This window comes from Tamandua tetradactyla, chromosome 1, assembly GCF_023851605.1.
Source record: "Tamandua tetradactyla isolate mTamTet1 chromosome 1, mTamTet1.pri, whole genome shotgun sequence".
Taxonomy (NCBI): domain Eukaryota; kingdom Metazoa; phylum Chordata; class Mammalia; order Pilosa; family Myrmecophagidae; genus Tamandua; species Tamandua tetradactyla.
In genome coordinates this window covers 193298389-193318177 of record NC_135327.1, presented here as the reverse complement: position 1 = coordinate 193318177, position 19789 = coordinate 193298389, and the positions used below count along the sequence as shown (strand labels likewise).

Genomic DNA, 19789 nt, shown 5'->3' with positions numbered 1-19789 from the left:
AATGAACAAGATTGAAAGGGGTTGTATAGACCTACGTGTCACGAATTCACACTAGAAATGTGAATGAGTTCTTGTAAGAATTACTTCAAAGATATGATTCTTGCATAAAGAGTGCTTAAGTCCAGGGTACAGGAGGAAAACTGCTATTGCATGCTATGATCTATGTTCAAAAGGAAACCATCAGCACAACCGCAGCAACAGCAGAGGTAAAGAATTGGGTGAGGGACAGAGTTAAGAGGAGGTATACATTTCCTATTTGGTGAGGGTGTGTTTATGGGTTTTCTGTCTCTTGGAAACAATTGAATTATCTAAAATTGAGAATGTTGATGGACTGTGGACTTTGGGCCCTCTGCATGATGCCTGATGAATGCAGGTGACTGAAGGATGCACTGATGGAGAAGTAGATTGACGAACGATGATGTATACTTATGAACAAAGGTTTTGCTGCTACAAAAAGGAACAAAGTTGTGAGGCATGCAATGATGTGAATGAACATGTGGGACATTTGGTGAGACAAAATAAGACAGAAACAAAATAATAAGTATGGTATGGTCACCTTTAGAAAATGCTTATAAGAAAACAGTGGCCTAGATTGTAAGCTTTTAGAGCAGACACATTAAGTCCGGAATGGTGATTACTATTTCTGGATTTTGAGAAGCTCTTTTACATATATAATCTGATGTTTAGAGATAAGAATGAAGCCAAACAGGTTAGGGTTAAAGTAATTCAGAACACAGGACTAAGGAAGACAGTGTCTATATTTTAGAACCATACATACTCTTTGAGACCAATGGAAGAAATGTTTATTTGATTTGGAACTGAAATTTGCTGTAGTGCACAATTTAATTCAATCTATCTGTATAGCTCATATGAACAATTGAAACACAGGGAGCACAGAATAAGAAAGAGGTCCTTTAATCCTGCATAGATTGTTGTAATGCCTGGAAACATCCTAGAGCATATTAAGCAGATAATCAAAAAGTATTGGCAAAGTCACCTAAGGGAGGGGAGAAAGACTATGGAACTATTAAACCTTACCATCAGGGAATCCCCTGATATTGTGTCAAACTTTAGGGACATCCAAATCAATAGACCATGCCCTTGATCATGAGGCTTACTCTTGTGAAGTTTATGCAGGTAATGGAGAAGCTTAGACTACCTATAGGTGTGCCTAAGAGTTACTTCTGGAGGACCTCTGTTGTTGCTCAGATGTGACCTCAGTCTCTCTAAATCCAACCCTGCAATTGAAATCATTGCCCTTCCCCCTACGTGGGACATGACATCCAGGGCTGAAAGTCTCCCTGGTGGTGTGGGTGATGACTCTCCAGGGATGAATTCTGACCTGACACCGTGGAATCAACAATTCCAACCTGACCAAAGTGGGGAAAAGAAGTGTAATTGTGGGAAACAGACCTTTTGACCTTCAGGCTAAACCCTGAGATAGTGACCCGGAACACTGGGTCACGTAGCTCTTGTATAACACCACAGGCGGCTCATGTCCTACAAGGAAGCTTTGAAGAGTAAAAGGGCTGGGGGCTAGAATGTGCTATTCTTTGAAGAGATTTCACAGACAAACAATTTAGCTTAAAAGGTTTTGCATTTTCTTGTATTTTACATATTGGCGTAATTGCAATTAACATTAAAGATTAACTTGATGCTATTTCCTCCTGCCTTTTGAGGTAACTGCTAACAAACAGCTGGAGCAAAACTTGCAAAGGGCTCTTGGCTCTAGTTCAAGAGTCCCCTGCTCCCATTTTCAGAAATCTGTGTCTGTCTTAATTCCACGTCGCCCTGTCAGCAACAGTAATTAATAAAGTATCAGTGGCAGAGAGAGCTCAAGTAGAGTTGAGAGGCTACTCTGGAGGTTGCTCTTATGCAAGCTTCAGGTAGACCTTGCTACCTATCATAACCTGCCAATCCCCAACCAGGATCATTCCAGCCAATCCTAAAGAATACCTAGGGTGATACATAAGATTCCAGGAGGGTTCTAAACACTAGAGCAACTTTGCAGAAACATACAACCTCCAGAAGGGTCTCTGGTCCAGATAAATCCCGAAACCTAGCCCAGCCTCTCCAAAACATTAGATAGTTCCTTCTCCCTACCCCATAATAGTGACAGACCCTTCCAATATGAAAAAGGGTATCTAGAGATCTCAGACATAGCAGGGATCTGGAATTAATGTAGGGAGGGATAGGTACTGTGCTTCTAGCCAGTTAACTGGTCCCACAATATCTCCAACTGTGCTACAACTTTACTGTCATTTATAATAACGAATAGTGTCTTAAGTGGAGAGGAATGATTAAATAACCGGTGGGTTCAATGAGTGGAATGTTTGCAGTCTTTTAAAAAAATCGTTATAAATAGTTCCTCATAGCACAGAAAATTGTTATATTAAAAGAAAAACACTGCATTCAAAATTATATCTTAACTGTGTGATCATATTTCTTGAACAAATACGAATCTAAACATTAAAAATGGGCTGAGGAGCATATACTTGGGGAATGCATTACAAGTTCCATCAGGAAGATAAAGGAATTAACACGGATTTTATTTCATTATCACTGTCTATAAAACTTAATCAACTAACCATTATTGAGTGTCCACCATGTTCATAGGACTATGTAGGGTATTATTTAGGCCTAGGAACAGAAAGGTGTGTTTGTGAGTGTGTGTGTGTGTGTGTGTGTGTATAAAATAATCTCTAACCTCTTGGATTTTACTGTCTCCCTGACATGACACAGTTAAATTAGTCAATTATATTGAGCTATTGAATTAGTCAATTATAAAATAAGACTGCATGCAATTAAATAAAACAATAAGTGGCAGTGGTACTAAGTGCTATAGGGATTTAGAGGAGAAAGAATTGAGGAAAGATAGCAATATGTGAGGAGTACTTTTAGAGAAATAGTATTTATATTGCAAAGAATGGGTAAATTTGATTTGGCAAAGAGCAATAAATAGGAGTCATACTGTACAACATGGGCCAAGGCTCAAATATGGAATAGTCTATTATATTTAGAAAACACTGACCTGGGAAGACTCTGATCTGCATTTAGCTGAATGTTGGTCTTGGGACCTAGAGGAAAATATGAGTTTGTATTAGATTATCTCAGCCCAGGAATGTCAACTAAAGGGTTTGACTTTATGCTGTGGCAAGGAAGGAACCTGGAAGGGAATTTTTCCCTTGTCATTTATTTATTTGTTTTTTTATTTAATCTTTTATTAGAGAAGTTGTAGATGTACAACAAAATCATTTAGAAAACATCAAGTAGTAATGGTGTATAGTGTATAGAAACACTATTGATTTTTTCATATTGGCTGTGTATCCTGCCAATTTGTAGAACTCATTTATTAGCTCTAGTGGCTGTGTTGTAGTTTTTCAGGACTCTCTAAATATGGATCGTGCCATTTGCAAAGAGTGAAAAATTCATGTCTTCCTTTTCAATTTGGATGCCTTTTATTTCTTTTTCTTGCTAATTCTCTAGTTAGAACTTCTAGCACAATGGTTAATAACAATAGGTCGCCTTGTCTTGTTTCACATCTTAAAGGGAAAACTTCCATTCTTTCACCATTGAATATGATGTTACCAGTGGGTTTTTCCGTGTATGCCTTCTATTATGTTGAGGAAGTTTTCCTCTATTTCTATCTTTTGAAGTGTTTTGATCAAAAAAGGATAATGAATTTTGTCAAATGCCTCTTCTGAACCAATTAAGATGATCATGCCCATTTCATCTAGATTGTCCTATTTGTTGGCATGCAGGTGCTCATAATAATCTCTTATGAACTTTTTTATTTCTAGGGGGTCAATGATAATGACTTCCCTCTCATTTATGATGTTTATTTGCATCTTCTTTTTCGCTTAGTCAGTATAGCTGAGGGTTTCTCATTTTTATGATCTAAAAAAAACTGACTTTTCATTTTATTGATTCTCTTTTTTGGTGCTCAATTTCATTTATTTCTGCCCTAATTTTTTTTTTATTTCTTTCCTTCTGCTTGCTTTAGGATTAGTTTGATGTTGGTTCTCTACTTCCTCCAGGTGTTCAGTTAAGTCTTTGATTTAACTTTTTCCTCTTTTTTAATGTAAGTATTTAGGGCTATAAATTTCCCTCTCAGTATTGGCTTTGCTGCAGCCTATAAGTTTTGATATGTTGTGCTTTTATTTGCATTCATGTCAAGAGATTTACTGATTTCCCTTGCAGTTTCTTGTTTGACCCACTGATTGTTTAGGAGAGTGTTATTTAACTTTCAAGTACTTGTGGATTTTCCAGTTCTTTGCCTGTTATTGATTTCCAGCTTCATTCCATTATGGCCAGAGAAGATGCTTTGTACAATTTCAATGTTTCTAAATGTATTAAGACTTTTTTTTTGACCCAATATGTCGTCTCTCCTGGAGAATGTTCCATGTGCACTAGAAAAGAATGTATATCCTGCTGTTCGGGGTGCAAGGTTCTCTATATGTCTGCTGGTTCTAGTTCATTTATCATATTATCTAAGCTCTCTATTTCCTTGTTGATCTTCTGTACAGATGTTCTACTTATTGGTGAGAGGGGTATGTTGAGTCCCCTCAAGAGGGATCTATTTCTCCCTTCATATTTAATGAACAGTTATAATAGGACAGTTATATTCTATGTAACTCAACTTCTACTTACTCTCTAAAGATCACTGTAGGTTCATAAGATGTGTTTACCTGCATTTTTTTTAATGCAGAACCATTTCTTAACACATGAAATTATTTGCACATAACATTTAAATTTAACTATAAGACATTTGCATCGATTTAGAAAAAGAAATAAAAAGACAACAGAATAAGAATTAAAACATTAATAGAAAGAAAAAAAAATTTAACTATAAGAGACACATTTACAGAGTCATTCAGATCAATGGGACTCCCATTCCCACTTTTTTAATGACATGAGGACAGTGCTTTTAACCCCACTATAGAGTAGACTTATCATTGATGATCTTTTCCTCTCCAGATGACAAAGGAACTCTTAGTACAAAAGGGAGCAATACCATTTAAATGGTCTACAAAAACAGGAATTATATTGTTTCTTAACAGGGAAGAGAAGAAAGATGTTCTCTTTATCAGATCAAATAGCCATCTTATAATAAAAAAGTCTAAAAAAAACCACAAAGATTCTAAATTTAAAACTCACCATTATGACATCTTATCAGAACAAGAAATACCCATGGAATGTACCTATAGGCATCTCAAATCACCAGAAAATTCCACCAGGGAAGAGATTTTATTCCTGCTTTGTCTATAAGAAATTCTCCCATGTGAAGAGTGACTTGGTAAAGCAAAAAAAAAGAGCAACTCCCAGAATCAGCCATCTAAATATCCAAAGTACAAAATTCATTTTAAAAAGGAAATCTGAACTCAGGTGGAACCAGATAATCTTGTGCAAGAAGAAGCATTTCCAGTACAGTGAGTATGAGAAGAGCTACTAAGTGAAGTGGAGCCTGATCACTCACCATCTTCTTCACACAGGGCAATGGCCCTTCCACTGCCCTGAATATAACAAGACCTTCCAGTATAAAGTCACTTTGAAGAAGCGTCCGTATTTGCACAAAAGAGAAAAACCATTTTCCTGCGTAAAGCGTGGCAAGGGTTTCACCCAGCAGAGCAAGATTACTGAACACATCAGGGTGCACACTGTGGAAAAGACTGTCCAATGTTCAGAGTGTGTCAGAAGCTTCCCCCTGAAGAGAAGTTTGAAGGTCATCTTTGCCAGAACAGTGGCAAGAAGCACCTCCGTTGTCCAGAGTGTGACCAAAGCTTTTCTTGTAAGACTACCATGAAGGCTCATCAGAGGATATATCAGAGAAGTGTGGTAGTTAGATTCAGTTGGCAACTTGGCCAGGTGAAAATTCCTAGTTCTTTTGCTGTGGACATGAGCCAATGGTACGTGAACCTCATCTGTTGCTCATTACATCTGCAGTCAGCTAAGAGGTGTACCTGCTGTAATGAATGATGTCTGGTTTAATTGGCTGGTGCTTAAATGAGAGAGCTCAATGTAGCATAGCCCAAGCAGCTCAACATACCTAACCTCAGCACTTGAGGCTCATCCCAGGCCTTTGGAGGTGCAAAAGAAATCACCTCAGGGAAAGTTGCTGGAACCCACAGGCCTGGAGAGAAGGCCACAAGAGATCACCCTGTGCCTTCCCACGTAAGAAAGAACCTCAGTTGAAAATTAGCTGCCTTTCCTCTGAAGAACTAACAAAATAAATTCCCTTCCATTAAAAGCCAGTCCATCTCTGGTGTGTTGCATTCTGGCAGCTAGCAAACTAGAAGAAGAGAAGCTGTTTTCTTGTAATGACTGTGAATTTACCACAAGACCAAACTCACTGAAAACATCAGACAGTCTTACAGTGTCCTAAGTATAATAAAAGTTTGCCTAAAGAGAAGCCTAAAATACCCTCTGTTTCAGCACAATGGGATGAAGGCTTTCCAGTGTACTGAGTGTGATAAGAGCATCTCTTGGAAACTGCCATGAAGGGCCACCAGTGGTCACACAATGAGAAGTCATTCTCCTGTCAGGTGTGACAGGCACTTTACTGAGCAAGCATTTTACCTCACGCAACACAATGAAATTCACAGTGAAGAGAAGCCATTCTCCTTTGGGGAGTGTGACAAGAGATTTAGCCAGCCCTCTAATGTTAATCACTGGCCATACCAGAATCCATAAGAGGCAACAAGAATTCTGTGATAAATGCAAGAACATCTTTCCTCAGCAGTGTAGGCTCACTGAATAAGTCAGAGTCCACAGCAAAGGAAAGCCATTCTCCTGTGTTGAGTAGAACAGGAACTTCACCCAGTGGTCACATATCACTAAATGCCTGAGATATCTCAGAAGGAAAAAGCCCTTCTCGTGTCACTCAGTAGTCTCAGTTCACTGAACACAGGAGTCCATAGTGGGGAGAAATTCACCACTGTCCTGAGTGCGATAAAAGACTCCATTTCAAAGGGAATTTGAAAAACCACCTACTCCAGCAGAGTTGAGCAAAGCCATTCTTTTGTGTCAAGTGTGGCAAAACTTTTACTGGCTTGCAGACCAAACTCAAGTTCATAGCAGAAAAAGCCTTTCCAATGTCCAGAATGTGTCAAGAGCTACCGAGTAAGGGTAAGTTTGAAGGGCCATTTGTGTAAGCACAGTAGGGAGAAGGCTTTTTTGTGTCCTGAAAGTAGCAAAGGTTTCTTATAGAAGGGAAGTTTGAAGACCCATCTGTGCCATCACAGAAGGGAGAGGCATTTTTCCTATGATGAGTATGGAAGGAGATTTACCTATGCAGGGGCACTCAACACCCATATTACAGTACATGCTAGAAAAAAACCTCCAGTATCTATCAAGCCACACACAGAAATCAAGTAGTGACAAGCTTTGAAACAGAACCAATTGTGTTGGCTCTATTTTAGGCAGGATAAGAATTCGCCAGAATACTGGCTACAGACACCATGGCCAGATGCATAACAGACAGGGAGTGATGGCTCCTTGACAAAGGTGCCAAATAAACTATGTATCAGAAAGTTAAAGAGGCATCTCCCCACTATGATCTTCATGTGCAAAACCTTCCACTCATTATGCCATTCCATATTCCATCATTTTTTTCAATCTTCCTTGATCATCTCTTCATTAAATTCTGAAACCAGAGCATGAATGAAGAAACAGAGACTGAAACAATTCCCCCAATGCACCTGAGTATGTCTTTCCGTTACCAGGAATTCTTTTTTTTTTTTTATTATTAATTAACGGAAAAAAAGAAATTAACCCAACATTTAGAAATCATACCGTTCTACATATGCAATCAGTAATTCTTAACATCATCACATAGATCCATGATCATCGTTTCTTAGTACATTTGCATCGGTTTAGAAGAACTAGCAACACAACCGAAAAAGATATAGAATGTTAATATAGAGGAAAAAAAATAAATGTAATAATAGTAAGAACAAAACAAAACAAAACAAAAACCTATAGCTCGGATGCAGCTTCATTCAGTGTTTTAACATGATTACTTTACAATGAGGTATTATTGTGCTGTCCATTTTTGAGTTTTTGTATCTAGTCCTGTTGCACAGTCTGTATCCCATCAGCTCCAATTACCCATTATCTTACCCTGTTTCTAACTCCTGCTGGACTCTGTTACCAATGACATATTCCAAGTTTATTCTCGAGTGTCGATTCACATCATTGGGACCATACAGTATTTGTCTTTTAGTTTTTGGCTAGACTCACTCAGCATAATGTTCTCTAGGTCCATCCACGTTATTACATGCTTCATAAGTTTATCCTGTCTTAAAGCTGCACAATATTCCATCGTATGTATATACCACAGTTTGTTTAGCCACTCGTCTGTTGATGGACATTTTGGCTGTTTCCATCTCTTTGCAATTGTAAATAACGCTGCTATAAACATTGGTGTGCAAATGTCCGTTTCAGTTTTTGCCCTTAATTCCTTTGAATAGATTCCCAGCAATGGTATTGCTGGGTCGTATGGCAATTCTATATTCAGCTTTTTGAGGAACCGCCAAACTGCCTTCCACAGTGGTTGCACCATTTGACATTCCCACCAACAGTGGATAAGTGTGCCTCTTTCTCCGCATCCTCTCCAGCACTTGTCATTTTCTGTTTTGTTGATAATGGCCATTCTGGTGGGTGTGAGATGATATCTCATTGTGGTTTTGATTTGCATTTCTCTAATGGCCAGGGACATTGAGCATCTCTTCATGTGCCTTTTGGCCATTTGTATTTCCTCCTCTGAGAGGTGTCTATTCAAGTCTTTTTCCCATTTTGTAATTGGGTTGGCTGTGTCTTTTTGTTGTTGAGTTGAACAATCTCTTTATAAATTCTGGATACTAGACCTTTATCTGATATGTTGTTTCCAAATATTGTTTCCCATTGTGTAGGCTGTCTTTCTACTTTCTTGATGAAGTTCTTTGATGCACAAAAGTGTTTAATTTTGAGGAGCTCCCATTTATTTATTTCCTTCTTCAGTGCTCTTGCTTTAGGTTTAAGGTCCATAAAACTGCCTCCAATTGTAAGATTCATAAGATATCTCCCTACATTTTCCTCTGTTTTATGATCTTAGACCTAATGTTTAGATCTTTGATCCATTTTGAGTTAACTTTTGTGTAGGGTGTGAGATATGGGTCTTCTTTCATTCTTTTGCATATGGATATCCAGTTCTCTAGGCACCATTTATTGAAGAGACTGTTCTGTCCCAGGTGAGTTGGCTTGACTGCCTTATCAAAGATCAAATGTCCATAGATGAGAGGGTCTATATCTGAGCACTCTATTCGATTCCATTGGTCGATATATCTATCTTTATGCCAATACCATGCTGTTTTGACCACTGTGGCTTCATAATATGCCTTAAAGTCAGGCAGTGCAAGACCTCCAGCTTCGTTTTTTTTCCTCAAGATGTTTTTAGCAATTCGGGGCACCCTGCCCTTCCAGATAAATTTGCTTATTGGTTTTTCTATTTCTGAAAAATAAGTTGTTGGGATTTTGATTGGTATTGCATTGAATCTGTAAATCAATTTAGGTAGGATTGACATCTTAACTATATTTAGTCTTCCAATCCATGAACACGGTATGCCCTTCCATCTATTTAGGTCTTCTGTGATTTCTTTTAACAGTTTTTTGTAGTTTTCTTTATATAGGTTTTTTGTCTCTTTAGTTAAATTTATTCCTAGGTATTTTATTCTTTTAGTTGCAATTGTAAATGGGATTCGTTTCTTGATTTCCCCCTCTGCTTGTTCATTGCTAGTGTATAGAAATGCTACAGATTTTTGAATGTTGATCTTGTAACCTGCTACTTTGCTGTATTCATTTATTAGCTCTAGTAGTTTTGTTGTGGATTTTTCCGGGTTTTCGACATATAGTATCATATCATCTGCAAACAGTGATAGTTTTACTTCTTCCTTTCCAATTTTGATGCCTTGTATTTCTTTTTCTTGTCTAATTGCTCTGGCTAAAACCTCCAACACAATGTTGAATAATACTGGTGATAGTGGACATCCTTGTCTTGTTCCTGATCTTAGGGGGAAAGTTTTCAATTTTTCCCCATTGAGGATGATATTAGCTGTGGGTTTTTCATATATTCCCTCTATCATTTTAAGGAAGTTCCCTTGTATTCCTATCCTTTGAAGTGTTTTCAACAGGAAAGGATGTTGAATCTTGTCAAATGCCTTCTCTGCATCAATTGAGATGATCATATGATTTTTCTGCTTTGATTTGTTGATATGGTGTATTACATTAATTGATTTTCTTATGTTGAACCATCCTTGCATACCTGGGATGAATCCTACTTGGTCATGATGTATAATTCTTTTAATGTGTTGTTGGATACGATTTGCTAGAATTTTATTGAGGATTTTTGCATCTATATTCATTAGAGAGATTGGCCTGTAGTTTTCTTTTTTTGTAATATCTTTGCCTGGTTTTGGTATGAGGGTGATGTTGGCTTCATAGAATGAATTAGGTAGTTTTCCCTCTGCTTTGATTTTTTTGAAGAGTTTGAGGAGAGTTGGTACTAATTCTTTCTGGAATGTTTGATAGAATTCACATGTGAAGCCGTCTGGTCCTGGACTTTTCTTTTTAAGAAGCTTTTGAATGACTAATTCAATTTCTTTACTTGTGATTGGTTTGTTGAGGTCATCTATGTCTTCTTGAGTCAAAGTTGGTTGTTCATATCTTTCCAGGAACCCATCCATTTCCTCTAAATTGTTGTATTTATTAGCGTAAAGTTGTTCATAGTATCCTGTTATTACCTCCTTTATTTCTGTGAGGTCAGTGGTTATGTCTCCTCTTCCATTTCTGATCTTATTTATTTGCATCCTCTCTCTTCTTCTTTTTGTCAATCTTGATAAGGGCCCATCAATCTTATTGATTTTCTCATAGAACCAACTTCTGGCCTTATTGATTTTCTCTATTGTTTTCATGTTTTCAATTTCATTTATTTCTGCTCTGATCTTTGTTATTTCTTTCCTTTTGCTTGCTTTGGGATTAGTTTGCTGTTCTTTCTCCAGTTCTTCCAAGTGGACAGTTAATTCCTGCATTTTTGCCTTTTCTTCTTTTCTGATATAGGCATTTAGGGCAATAAATTTCCCTCTTAGCACTGCCTTTGCTGCCTCCCATAAGTTTTGATATGTTGTGTTTTCATTTTCATTCGCCTCGAGGTATTTGCTAATTTCTCTAGCAATTTCTTCTTTGACCCACTCCTTGTTTAGGAGTGTGTTGTTGAGCCTCCACGTATTTGTGAATTTTCTGGCACTCCGCCTATTATTGATTTCCAACTTCATTCCTTTATGATCCGAGAAAGTGTTGTGTATGATTTCAATCTTTTTAAATTTGTTAAGACTTGCTTTGTGACCCAGCATATGGTCTATCTTTGAGAATGATCCATGAGCAATTGAGAAAAAGGTGTATCCTGCTGATGTGGGATGTAATGTCCTATAAATGTCTGTTAAGTCTAGCTCATTTATAGTAATATTCAGATTCTCTATTTCTTTGTTGATCCTCTGTCTAGATGTTCTGTCCATTGATGAGAGTGGTGAATTGAAGTCTCCAACTATTATTGTATATGAGTCTATTTCCCTTTTCAGTGTTTGCAGTGTATTCCTCACGTATTTTGGGGCATTCTGGTTCGGTGCGTAAATATTTATGATTGTTATGTCTTCTTGTTTAATTGTTCCTTTTATTAGTAGATGGTGTCCTTCTTTGTCTCTTTTAACTGTTTTACATTTGAAGTCTAATTTGTTGGATATTAGTATAGCCACTCCTGCTCTTTTCTGGTTGTTATTTGCATGAAATATCTTTTCCCAACCTTTCACTTTCAACCTATGTTTATCTTTGGGTCTAAGATGTGTTTCCTGTAGACAGCATATAGAAGGATCCTGTTTTTTAATCCATTCTGCCAATCTATGTCTTTTGATTGGGGAATTCAGTCCATTGACATTTAGTGTTATTACTGTTTGGATAATATTTTCCTCTAACATTTTGCCTTTTGTATTATATATATCATATCTGATTTTCCTTCTTTCTACACTCTTCTCCATACCTCTCTCTTCTGTCTTTTTTATCTGACTCTAGTCCTCCCTTTAGTATTTCTTGCAGAGCTGGTCTCTTGGTCACAAATTCTCTCAGTGACTTTTTGTCTGAGAATGTTTTAATTTCTCCCTCCTTTTTGAAGGATAATTTTGCTGGATATAGGATTCTTGGTTGGCAGTTTTTCTCTTTTAGTAATTTAAATATATCATCCCACTGTCTTCTAGCTTCCATGGTTTCTGCTGAGAAATCTACACATAGTCTTATTGGGTTTCCCTTGTATGTGATGGATTGTTTTTCTCTTGCCTCTTTCAAAATCCTCTCTTTCTCTTTGACCTCTGACATTCTAACTAGTAAGTGTCTTGGAGAACGCCTATTTGGGTCTAATCTCTTTGGGGTGCGCTGCACTTCTTGGATCTGTAATTTTAGGTCTTTCATAAGAGTTGGGAAATTTTCAGTGATAATTTCTTCCATTAGTTTTTCTCCTCCTTTTCCCTTCTCTTCTCCTTCTGGGACACCCACAACATGTATATTTGTGCGCTTCATATTGTCCTTGAGTTCCCTGATACCCTGTTCAAATTTTTCCATTCTTTTCCCGATAGTTTCTGTTTCTTTTTGGAATTCAGATGTTCCATCCTCCAAATCACTAATTCTATCTTCTGTCTCTTTAAATCTATCATTGTAGGTATCCATTGTTTTTTCCATCTTTTCTACTTTATCCTTCACTTCCATAAGTTCTGTGATTTGTTTTTCCAGTTTTTCTATTTCTTCTTTATGTTCAGCCCATGTCTTCTTCATGTCCTCCCTCAATTTATCGATTTCATTTTTGAAGAGGTTTTCCATTTCTGTTTGTATATTCAGCATTAGTTGTCTCAGCTCCTGTATCTCATTTGAACTATTGGTTTGTTCCTTTGACCAGGCCATAATCTTCTGAGCGTGGACCGTTATCTTCTGCTGCTGGCGTCTGGGCATTTAGTCAGATTTCCCTGGGTGTCAGACCCAACAAGGTTGAAAGATTTTTGGTGTGAAATCTCTTGGTTCTGTTTTTCTGATCCTGCCCAGTAGGTGGCGCTCTTGGCACACGTTTGTCTCACGTGTCTGGAAGGGATTCCCCCCAGTCACCGATCTCCACGGCCTGGGGATTTCCGATCCAGTTCTCTCTGTTGGTTCGGGGGGCCGCGCGTGGTGGGGGCATCAGCTGCCGCGGCTTGAGGGGACCCTGTGGCTGGTCGCCGGCCGCAGCGGGCCCGGGGAATTCACCACCAGACCAGGAAGTCGCCCACGGGGGAGGGGCGTCGGTCACCGGCCTCCGCGGCCTGTGGAATTCCCCACCGGACCAGGAAGCCGCCCGCAGCGGAGGGTCACCACGGCTTGGGTAGCCCTCTGATCTGAGCCTCGTAGCCGGACCAGGAAGCCGCCCGCAAAAGAGGGGCGCCGGCCACCTCGGCTTGGGAAACTTGCCTCTCCGAGACTCTCAGCTGGCCGGGGAAGGAGGGAGGGAGGAGCTCCGGCCGCCACAGTTGCCGCTGCTCGGGAAATCGCGCACCGCTCGGGGATCTCACCGCAGCCATGTCTCACAGTCAGACTAGCCAGTCCAGACTGGGGTACGCTGTGTGTCCATTCCCTGTCGTGGCCCCGGGAGCTGTTCTGCACTGTTTCAGTTCACCTAGTGGTTGCTTTGGAGGAGGAACTAAGACGCACGTACCTTACTAAGCCGCCATCTTGGCCCCACCTTACCAGGAATTCTCATTTAAATTGCTATTAAAATTTTCAGTTTTCTCTTATAGTGAAGACCAACTGGTAATTGGGTATCTGATTCTTGGGGAAACTTTTATACACTGCTAAAAATAAATGTTATAGTCTACTATCTCATTTGTTAAAATTATTACCTTCATAAGGATTCTGTCATTATCCTTCTGGATTGACTCTCCTAACATACACTTTGTTGTGGGTAGTAAACAATATTATTTACCTAACTCTTCTGCATTTTCAATGATGTGTTGATTCTCACGTAAATATACTTGCCTTAACATTAGTACCTCTGAGGTAAATACTAAAAGAACAAATACTGTCATTTATTTATTTGCTCTTTGGCCTCTTTTCACACTATTCTAGCAAACCTTCACTATATCTCAGACTGTCAATTTTAATATTAGTCCAGAGAAAACTTCGTTAAATGTACATCCTTGAGAAATCTTTAGGACCTACATAAATTTTTAGGTCTTTGTAGCACTTTAATCACTTTGGGTTTGTCTAAACCCTACTGGTTTTAAGGTAATGGTGAATCTTGGATACCAACTGTTTTGGTTTGCCAAAGCTGTCAGAATGCAATGTAGCAGAAATGGGTTGGCTTTTTCCATGGGGATTTATTAGTTTGCAAATGCAGTTCTAAGGCCTTGGAAATCTCCAAATTAAGGCATGATGAGGAAGACAGTGTTCTGTGAGGAAAGGCTGCTGGCATCCAGCAGTCCTCTGTCACATGGGAACACACATGGCGACTCCTGGTGGTCCTTCTCTCCTGGATCCTGGTTTCAAAATGCTTCTCTCAGCTTCTGTGACTCCTTCTTGCTTCTCCCGGGGCATTTTCTTTCTTAACTTCTCTGAGCTCTCTGAGTTTTATGTCTTTTATCTTCTCATAAAAGACTCAAGCAAGGGGATTAAGACTCATCTTGAATTGGCTGGGTCACATCTCCATAGAAACAACTTATTCAAAAGGTCCCACCCAAAAATAGGTCTGCCCCCACAGAGATGAATTAAGAGAACATGGCTTTTTATGTGGTACATAACAGCTCCAAAACAGCACACCAACTTAAGGGGGTTGGACTTTTTGTATAGGCAGTTGGTTAAATGCTCAAATATTTTTGAGCACAGGAGTGATGTGATTTAAAGATGTTTTTATAAAATTTATATTGTGTAAGTCTTCAAAATGTGGTCCCAAATCACTTCACTCAGAATAAACTTGGGATCAAGAAATCTCTGAGGATCATTATGTCTACAGAAAGAAGAAAAAGATGCCACCTCTGATTGAATACAGTCAGGATGTAAAACTTGGTGAGTCTACGGTGCCTTTGTGCAAAGAGAAAGCCACACTTCCTTTTAGCCTGGGCCAGGGCATGCATGCAGCCAGGGCATCTGGCTCATGAGTGAATGGGCCAAATTTCAGCATTTACTGTCATATTCACCAGGCACCTTTACATCTGTACTTCTGGACAACTGCATCTGTGCCTTTGCCTGAGATACATGTTAAAAAGCAGACACTTGAAACCCTCCCCAGAAGTACTAAGTGAGAATCTTTCCAGGTGATCTTGTGCAAACTACAGTTTCTAACTCATCGCCAGTCTCACATTTATATTTCAAAGAGATTGAAATGAGTCTACAGATTATCTATACAGTGAAATCCTTAGCCTTGTGCACACTAGTGACTTTTTGTGTTACCACTGTGTCTCTGTTTTAGTTTGACATCACTGCAAAGCTGTGGTATCACAAATACCACAAACTGGTTTCAGCTTAACAAAAGGAATTTATTGGTTCATGGTATTGAGGCTAGAAGTTCAAAATCAACATCGTGGCAAGGCTAACTTTATCCCAGAGTCTGAGGCATTCTGATGTCGGCTACTAGGAATCCTGTGTTTCTGTGGCTTACATCTCTGCCTCCCGTTACCTAGTATCATCCCTATGTGCTCCTCCAGTTTCTGCTGACTTCTGGCTTCTGACACCTGGGTGACCTGTAACTCCTGGATTCTTGTTTATTCTATTTATATGGCTTCTAGTATACGGATTAAGACCCATCCTGATTCAACTGACCACACCCTGATTTATAACATTTTAAAAGGTCAAATTTACACCACATGAACTTGGATTAAGGTTAAGAATGCCTTTTGCTGGGGTATATAATTCAACCTTCCATAGTCCCTAGAATTGGGCATTTGTCTGTAGATATGGTTGATTCTCATATAGGTACCCTCTCCTTTTTTCGACCTCTAGAAACCAGAATTTTGCAAGTCTCACCCCCCCCCCCCCATTATATTAAATGGAGAAACTAAAGTAGGGAATTCTAATATCTTGCCCAAGACCACAGGTAGTAAAGCCTAGATCCATATGCTTGTCAGTCTCGAAACCATGTACTTTCCTATTATGCCACATTATTATGTCTCCTATATGCCATCTCATACTCAGCCTCACAATTCAGTTCAGAAACCATGAACATTTTAGTTGTGCTCTCATCTGTCTTTACAGCACCATCCAAATACCTTTCCCTAATAACACTCTTCACATTTAACTATAATGTCTGCTATTTGTCATTGTCTGAATTCCTGGAGGGCAGGGATTTGGTTTTGGTTTTGCATTTTTTTTCCATCATTGTATTTTCTTCATCTAGCATATGCCTGATATGGAAAACATTCTATAAATCCTTGTTGCATGGTTAAATGGAGGGATGACTTGGATTTGGGGTAATAAGAAAAGGAAAAGTTTGGATCTGAGAACAGTACAAAGTACCAGCAGGGTTTGCTGAGTAGAATCCACGAGGAGGGAGAGATCAAAACACTCTCGAGCCACTGGTTCTGAATCCTGGTGGAGAGGTGAGGAATATATGTAGATTTTTTTCAATATGTAGATTTTCTTCAAAGCTCTTTCAGATGATTCTGACACACAAATATTGTACCAATACACATGCCCTCCCATTTTTCCAAACACTGAATTTGAGAGGAACTACTCAAATAATTTTTTCATGATAGAGATTGTTTGACGGCAGAGGATTTGAGCTGGGAAATTGAAAACGCCAAAGGGAAAAAAGATAACCTGAGGAGATGTCACTGAGGTAGTGAGAGAAAGAAGTTTAAACTTTCTCAAAAGTATTCTTAGTAAGAAGTGATATTTATTCTACTGATATTGTCAGGACGGTTAGAAATACGTGAGTAGAGAGAGACCTGAACAGAATGGAAAGGATGTGGCTGAGATAGTTGAGGTCAGATGGTCCTCAGCTTAGTACACAGGAATTGGGGTCATCCCCTAAGAATGGGAGGGAAAAATGGACAAAACTGGGTGTACAGAATGGGATAATAATCTGAGTTCTGATCCTTTTAATATTTCCTATGTTACTGTTCTAGTTTGAAAGCTGCCAGAATGTGATATACCATAAATAGAATGGCTTTTAAAAAGGGGAATTTATTAAGTTGCAAGTTTATAGTTCTAATGCTGTGAAGATGTCCAAATTAAGGTACCAATAAGAAGTTACCTTCATTCAAGAAAGGCCGATGAAGTTTGGGGTTTCTCTCAGCTGGGAGCACACATGGTGATGTCTGCTACCTTTCTCTCCTGACTTCTTATTTCATGAAGCTCCCCCAGGGACGTTTTCCTTCTTCATCTCCAAAGGTCTCCGGGTGTGTGGACTCTGTTGGTTCTGATTGCTCTGGTGGCTCTAAAGCTTTTTCCAATATGTTCCCTCTTAAAGGGCTCCAGTAAGCAACCCCAACTTGAATGGGTGGAGACACATCTCCATGGAAACCATCTAATCCAAAATTACCACCCACAAGTGGGTGGGTCACATCTCCATGGAAACAATCAGAAAGGTCCCACCCAGCAATACTGAGTGAGCATTAAAGAACTTGGTTTTACTGGGGCACACAACAGATTCTTTGTCTCTGTCTCCCAGTAAATGTTGTTGCCTGACCCATAGCCCTTTGTCTGCACTTGACTAAGGCAGGGATCAACTCTAACTGAGGATATTCTCTGGCCAAAGTAGGTAGGTCTGCCTGTCACAGAACAGAAGTGCCCTCATCCAACGAGGGACAGGAGTTGGTGGATAAATACCCCAGCATCTTCACCCGTTGGTGGGATTATTCTGAGTGTTCTATACTTTCTAACAGAGAATGCACAGTAGGCTTGAATCTCGATTGTCCCCTTTATTGTCGTACCTCTCTTCGCGGTCTCAGTTTCCAGCTCCCTCACTTCATTCCTGGAACGACTTCACAAATGAACCCCTTCAACAAAATCCTTGACTCAGTGTCAGCTTTTGGGAGAAAACAAGCTAAGACACTCCATCTCTCCATATCTCAGCCTGTTTCTGGGAATGAGTTTGTCTCTCTCTCTCATCTTTTTCTGTCGTCCTCTCCCTCCCTTTCCACCTCTTTCTTTGCTTAGGAAACCAGATTTGGGAAAAGCTTAACTTGCCCCATCCTGAAGTCTCTTGGAGATCCCAAGATAGTCCAGGGATCTATCTCAAATTAAGGTCTGCTCTAGCCTCAGAGTACTGACTTCAAGAAGTCCCTTCTTTAAGAACTCACAGAGAAACCTGCCTCTCGCTAAACCAGTGTTCGACGCCTCTTACTGCTCTTGCTCCTCCTTCCCCGAGTAAGCGCACTGAACGCTAGGCGGTCACCGCTCTCCAGGGAGAGCCAAGTGGAGAATCCCAGGGTGCACCGCGCATTCTCATGGAAGCCGCGGGGATGTCTGGGCCCTCCGCGCGCCGCCTGGGAATCCGGGGAGCTGGAGGCGGCGCGCGGCCGTAAAGGTCCCGGTGAGCCGAGCCGGGATAGTTGGCTACTCGGGTCCCGGGCGGTGCAGGACGACGAAACCATGGTCGACCGGGCTGGGGTAAGACGCGCTCCCCGACGTTGATCCAGATGTGGGGCGCGTCTTCGTGTTCCGGGTGGGCCTGCAATTTGGGCTGCTGTGGACGGGAGGGCGGAGTCTGTGTTCGTGTCAGGCTCCACGTGTGGCGCCCGGGTTGGGGATGGAGCCGCGGCTGGGGATGCAGCCAGGGGCTCGTCCGTGACAAAGCCCAGCCTGGGCGGTGGCAGGGCCCAGAGAGGGTCTGGACTTCGGCGAGGGACGCCGCGGGTGTGGCGGGGGACGGGGTAGGGGAGGACTAGAAATGGGTCTGGAGGCACGTCTCAACGGCCGATTTGCATCATCGAATTACTAAATTCTGAACAAAATTTTAGTAAGATTTAAAGAATTTGAATGGCTGAAGTGATAGGCGGCAGTAGATTAAATGTCAGAGCGTTGCTGCTAACGTGATGCAGTTTGTACCGAATTTAAGAGAGGATGTACGATGAGAGGAATAGAGGAGGACACAAGAACGTAGGTGGTGTACGCTTTGATTATTTATTTGGCATTTTGTTGGAGAATGGGGAAATTGAGGCTTCAAGGGAGTGGCCGTAATTTTTTTTTCTTCCTTAATGTTTTTCCATATTTTATAAAATTTTAATGTTGAGCATTTTTGCTGATTATTAATGAATTAATTAGATCATTGCTTCAAAAACACATTCTTATCAAAACTATAACTTCCTAGGACTAAATCTACCAGAGACGTGCAGCAGCTTTATGGAGAAAATTATGTAGTAATGGGAGGCACAGCATGCCCTTAGAAAGGAAGCCTAAATATACTAAAGATGATATATCTCCTCCAAGTTAATATGTAAATTCACTGACGTTTCATCAACATCACCATCAGATTTTTATAAATTTAAATTAATAGGTTCTAAAGTTCATTTGGAAAAAATAAAGGTCAAAAATGAGTAACAGTGTTATTCTGAGAAAAAGAAGGGGAATTGCCTTACAACATATAGCAAGACTTAATATAAATCTATAGAATTAATGCAGTGTTGTTTTGTGCAGGGATAGTCACATACAGCAGTGGAAACAGAACAGATAATTCAGAAACAGACCTGAAGTTGCAAGGGACCTTGGTATACAAGTGGCATTACAAAGTAATAGGCAAGGATTGGACTGTTCA

At 39.9% G+C, this 19789-nt stretch overlaps 1 protein-coding gene and 1 long non-coding RNA gene across 3 annotated transcripts in view; one reads left to right on the top strand and one right to left on the bottom strand.

Moving 5' to 3' along the window:
* Window positions 1-18466, bottom strand: part of LOC143673990 (uncharacterized) — a 147744-nt gene extending 129278 nt beyond the window's left edge. For both annotated transcript variants that reach the window (XR_013170817.1, XR_013170815.1), the window contains exons 1-2: window positions 17288-18466; window positions 3032-3077 (exon numbers count right to left, since the gene is read on the bottom strand). This is a non-coding gene — a long non-coding RNA (uncharacterized LOC143673990). The remainder of the gene's footprint in view (window positions 1-3031; window positions 3078-17287) is intronic.
* The window catches only part of LOC143673901 (uncharacterized), a 34152-nt gene continuing 32821 nt past the window's right edge, over window positions 18459-19789 (top strand). Inside the window, exon 1 of the mRNA XM_077148987.1 lies at window positions 18459-18645. Coding sequence (XP_077005102.1) covers window positions 18628-18645 — 18 coding nt within the window. The 5' untranslated portion in view covers window positions 18459-18627. The remainder of the gene's footprint in view (window positions 18646-19789) is intronic.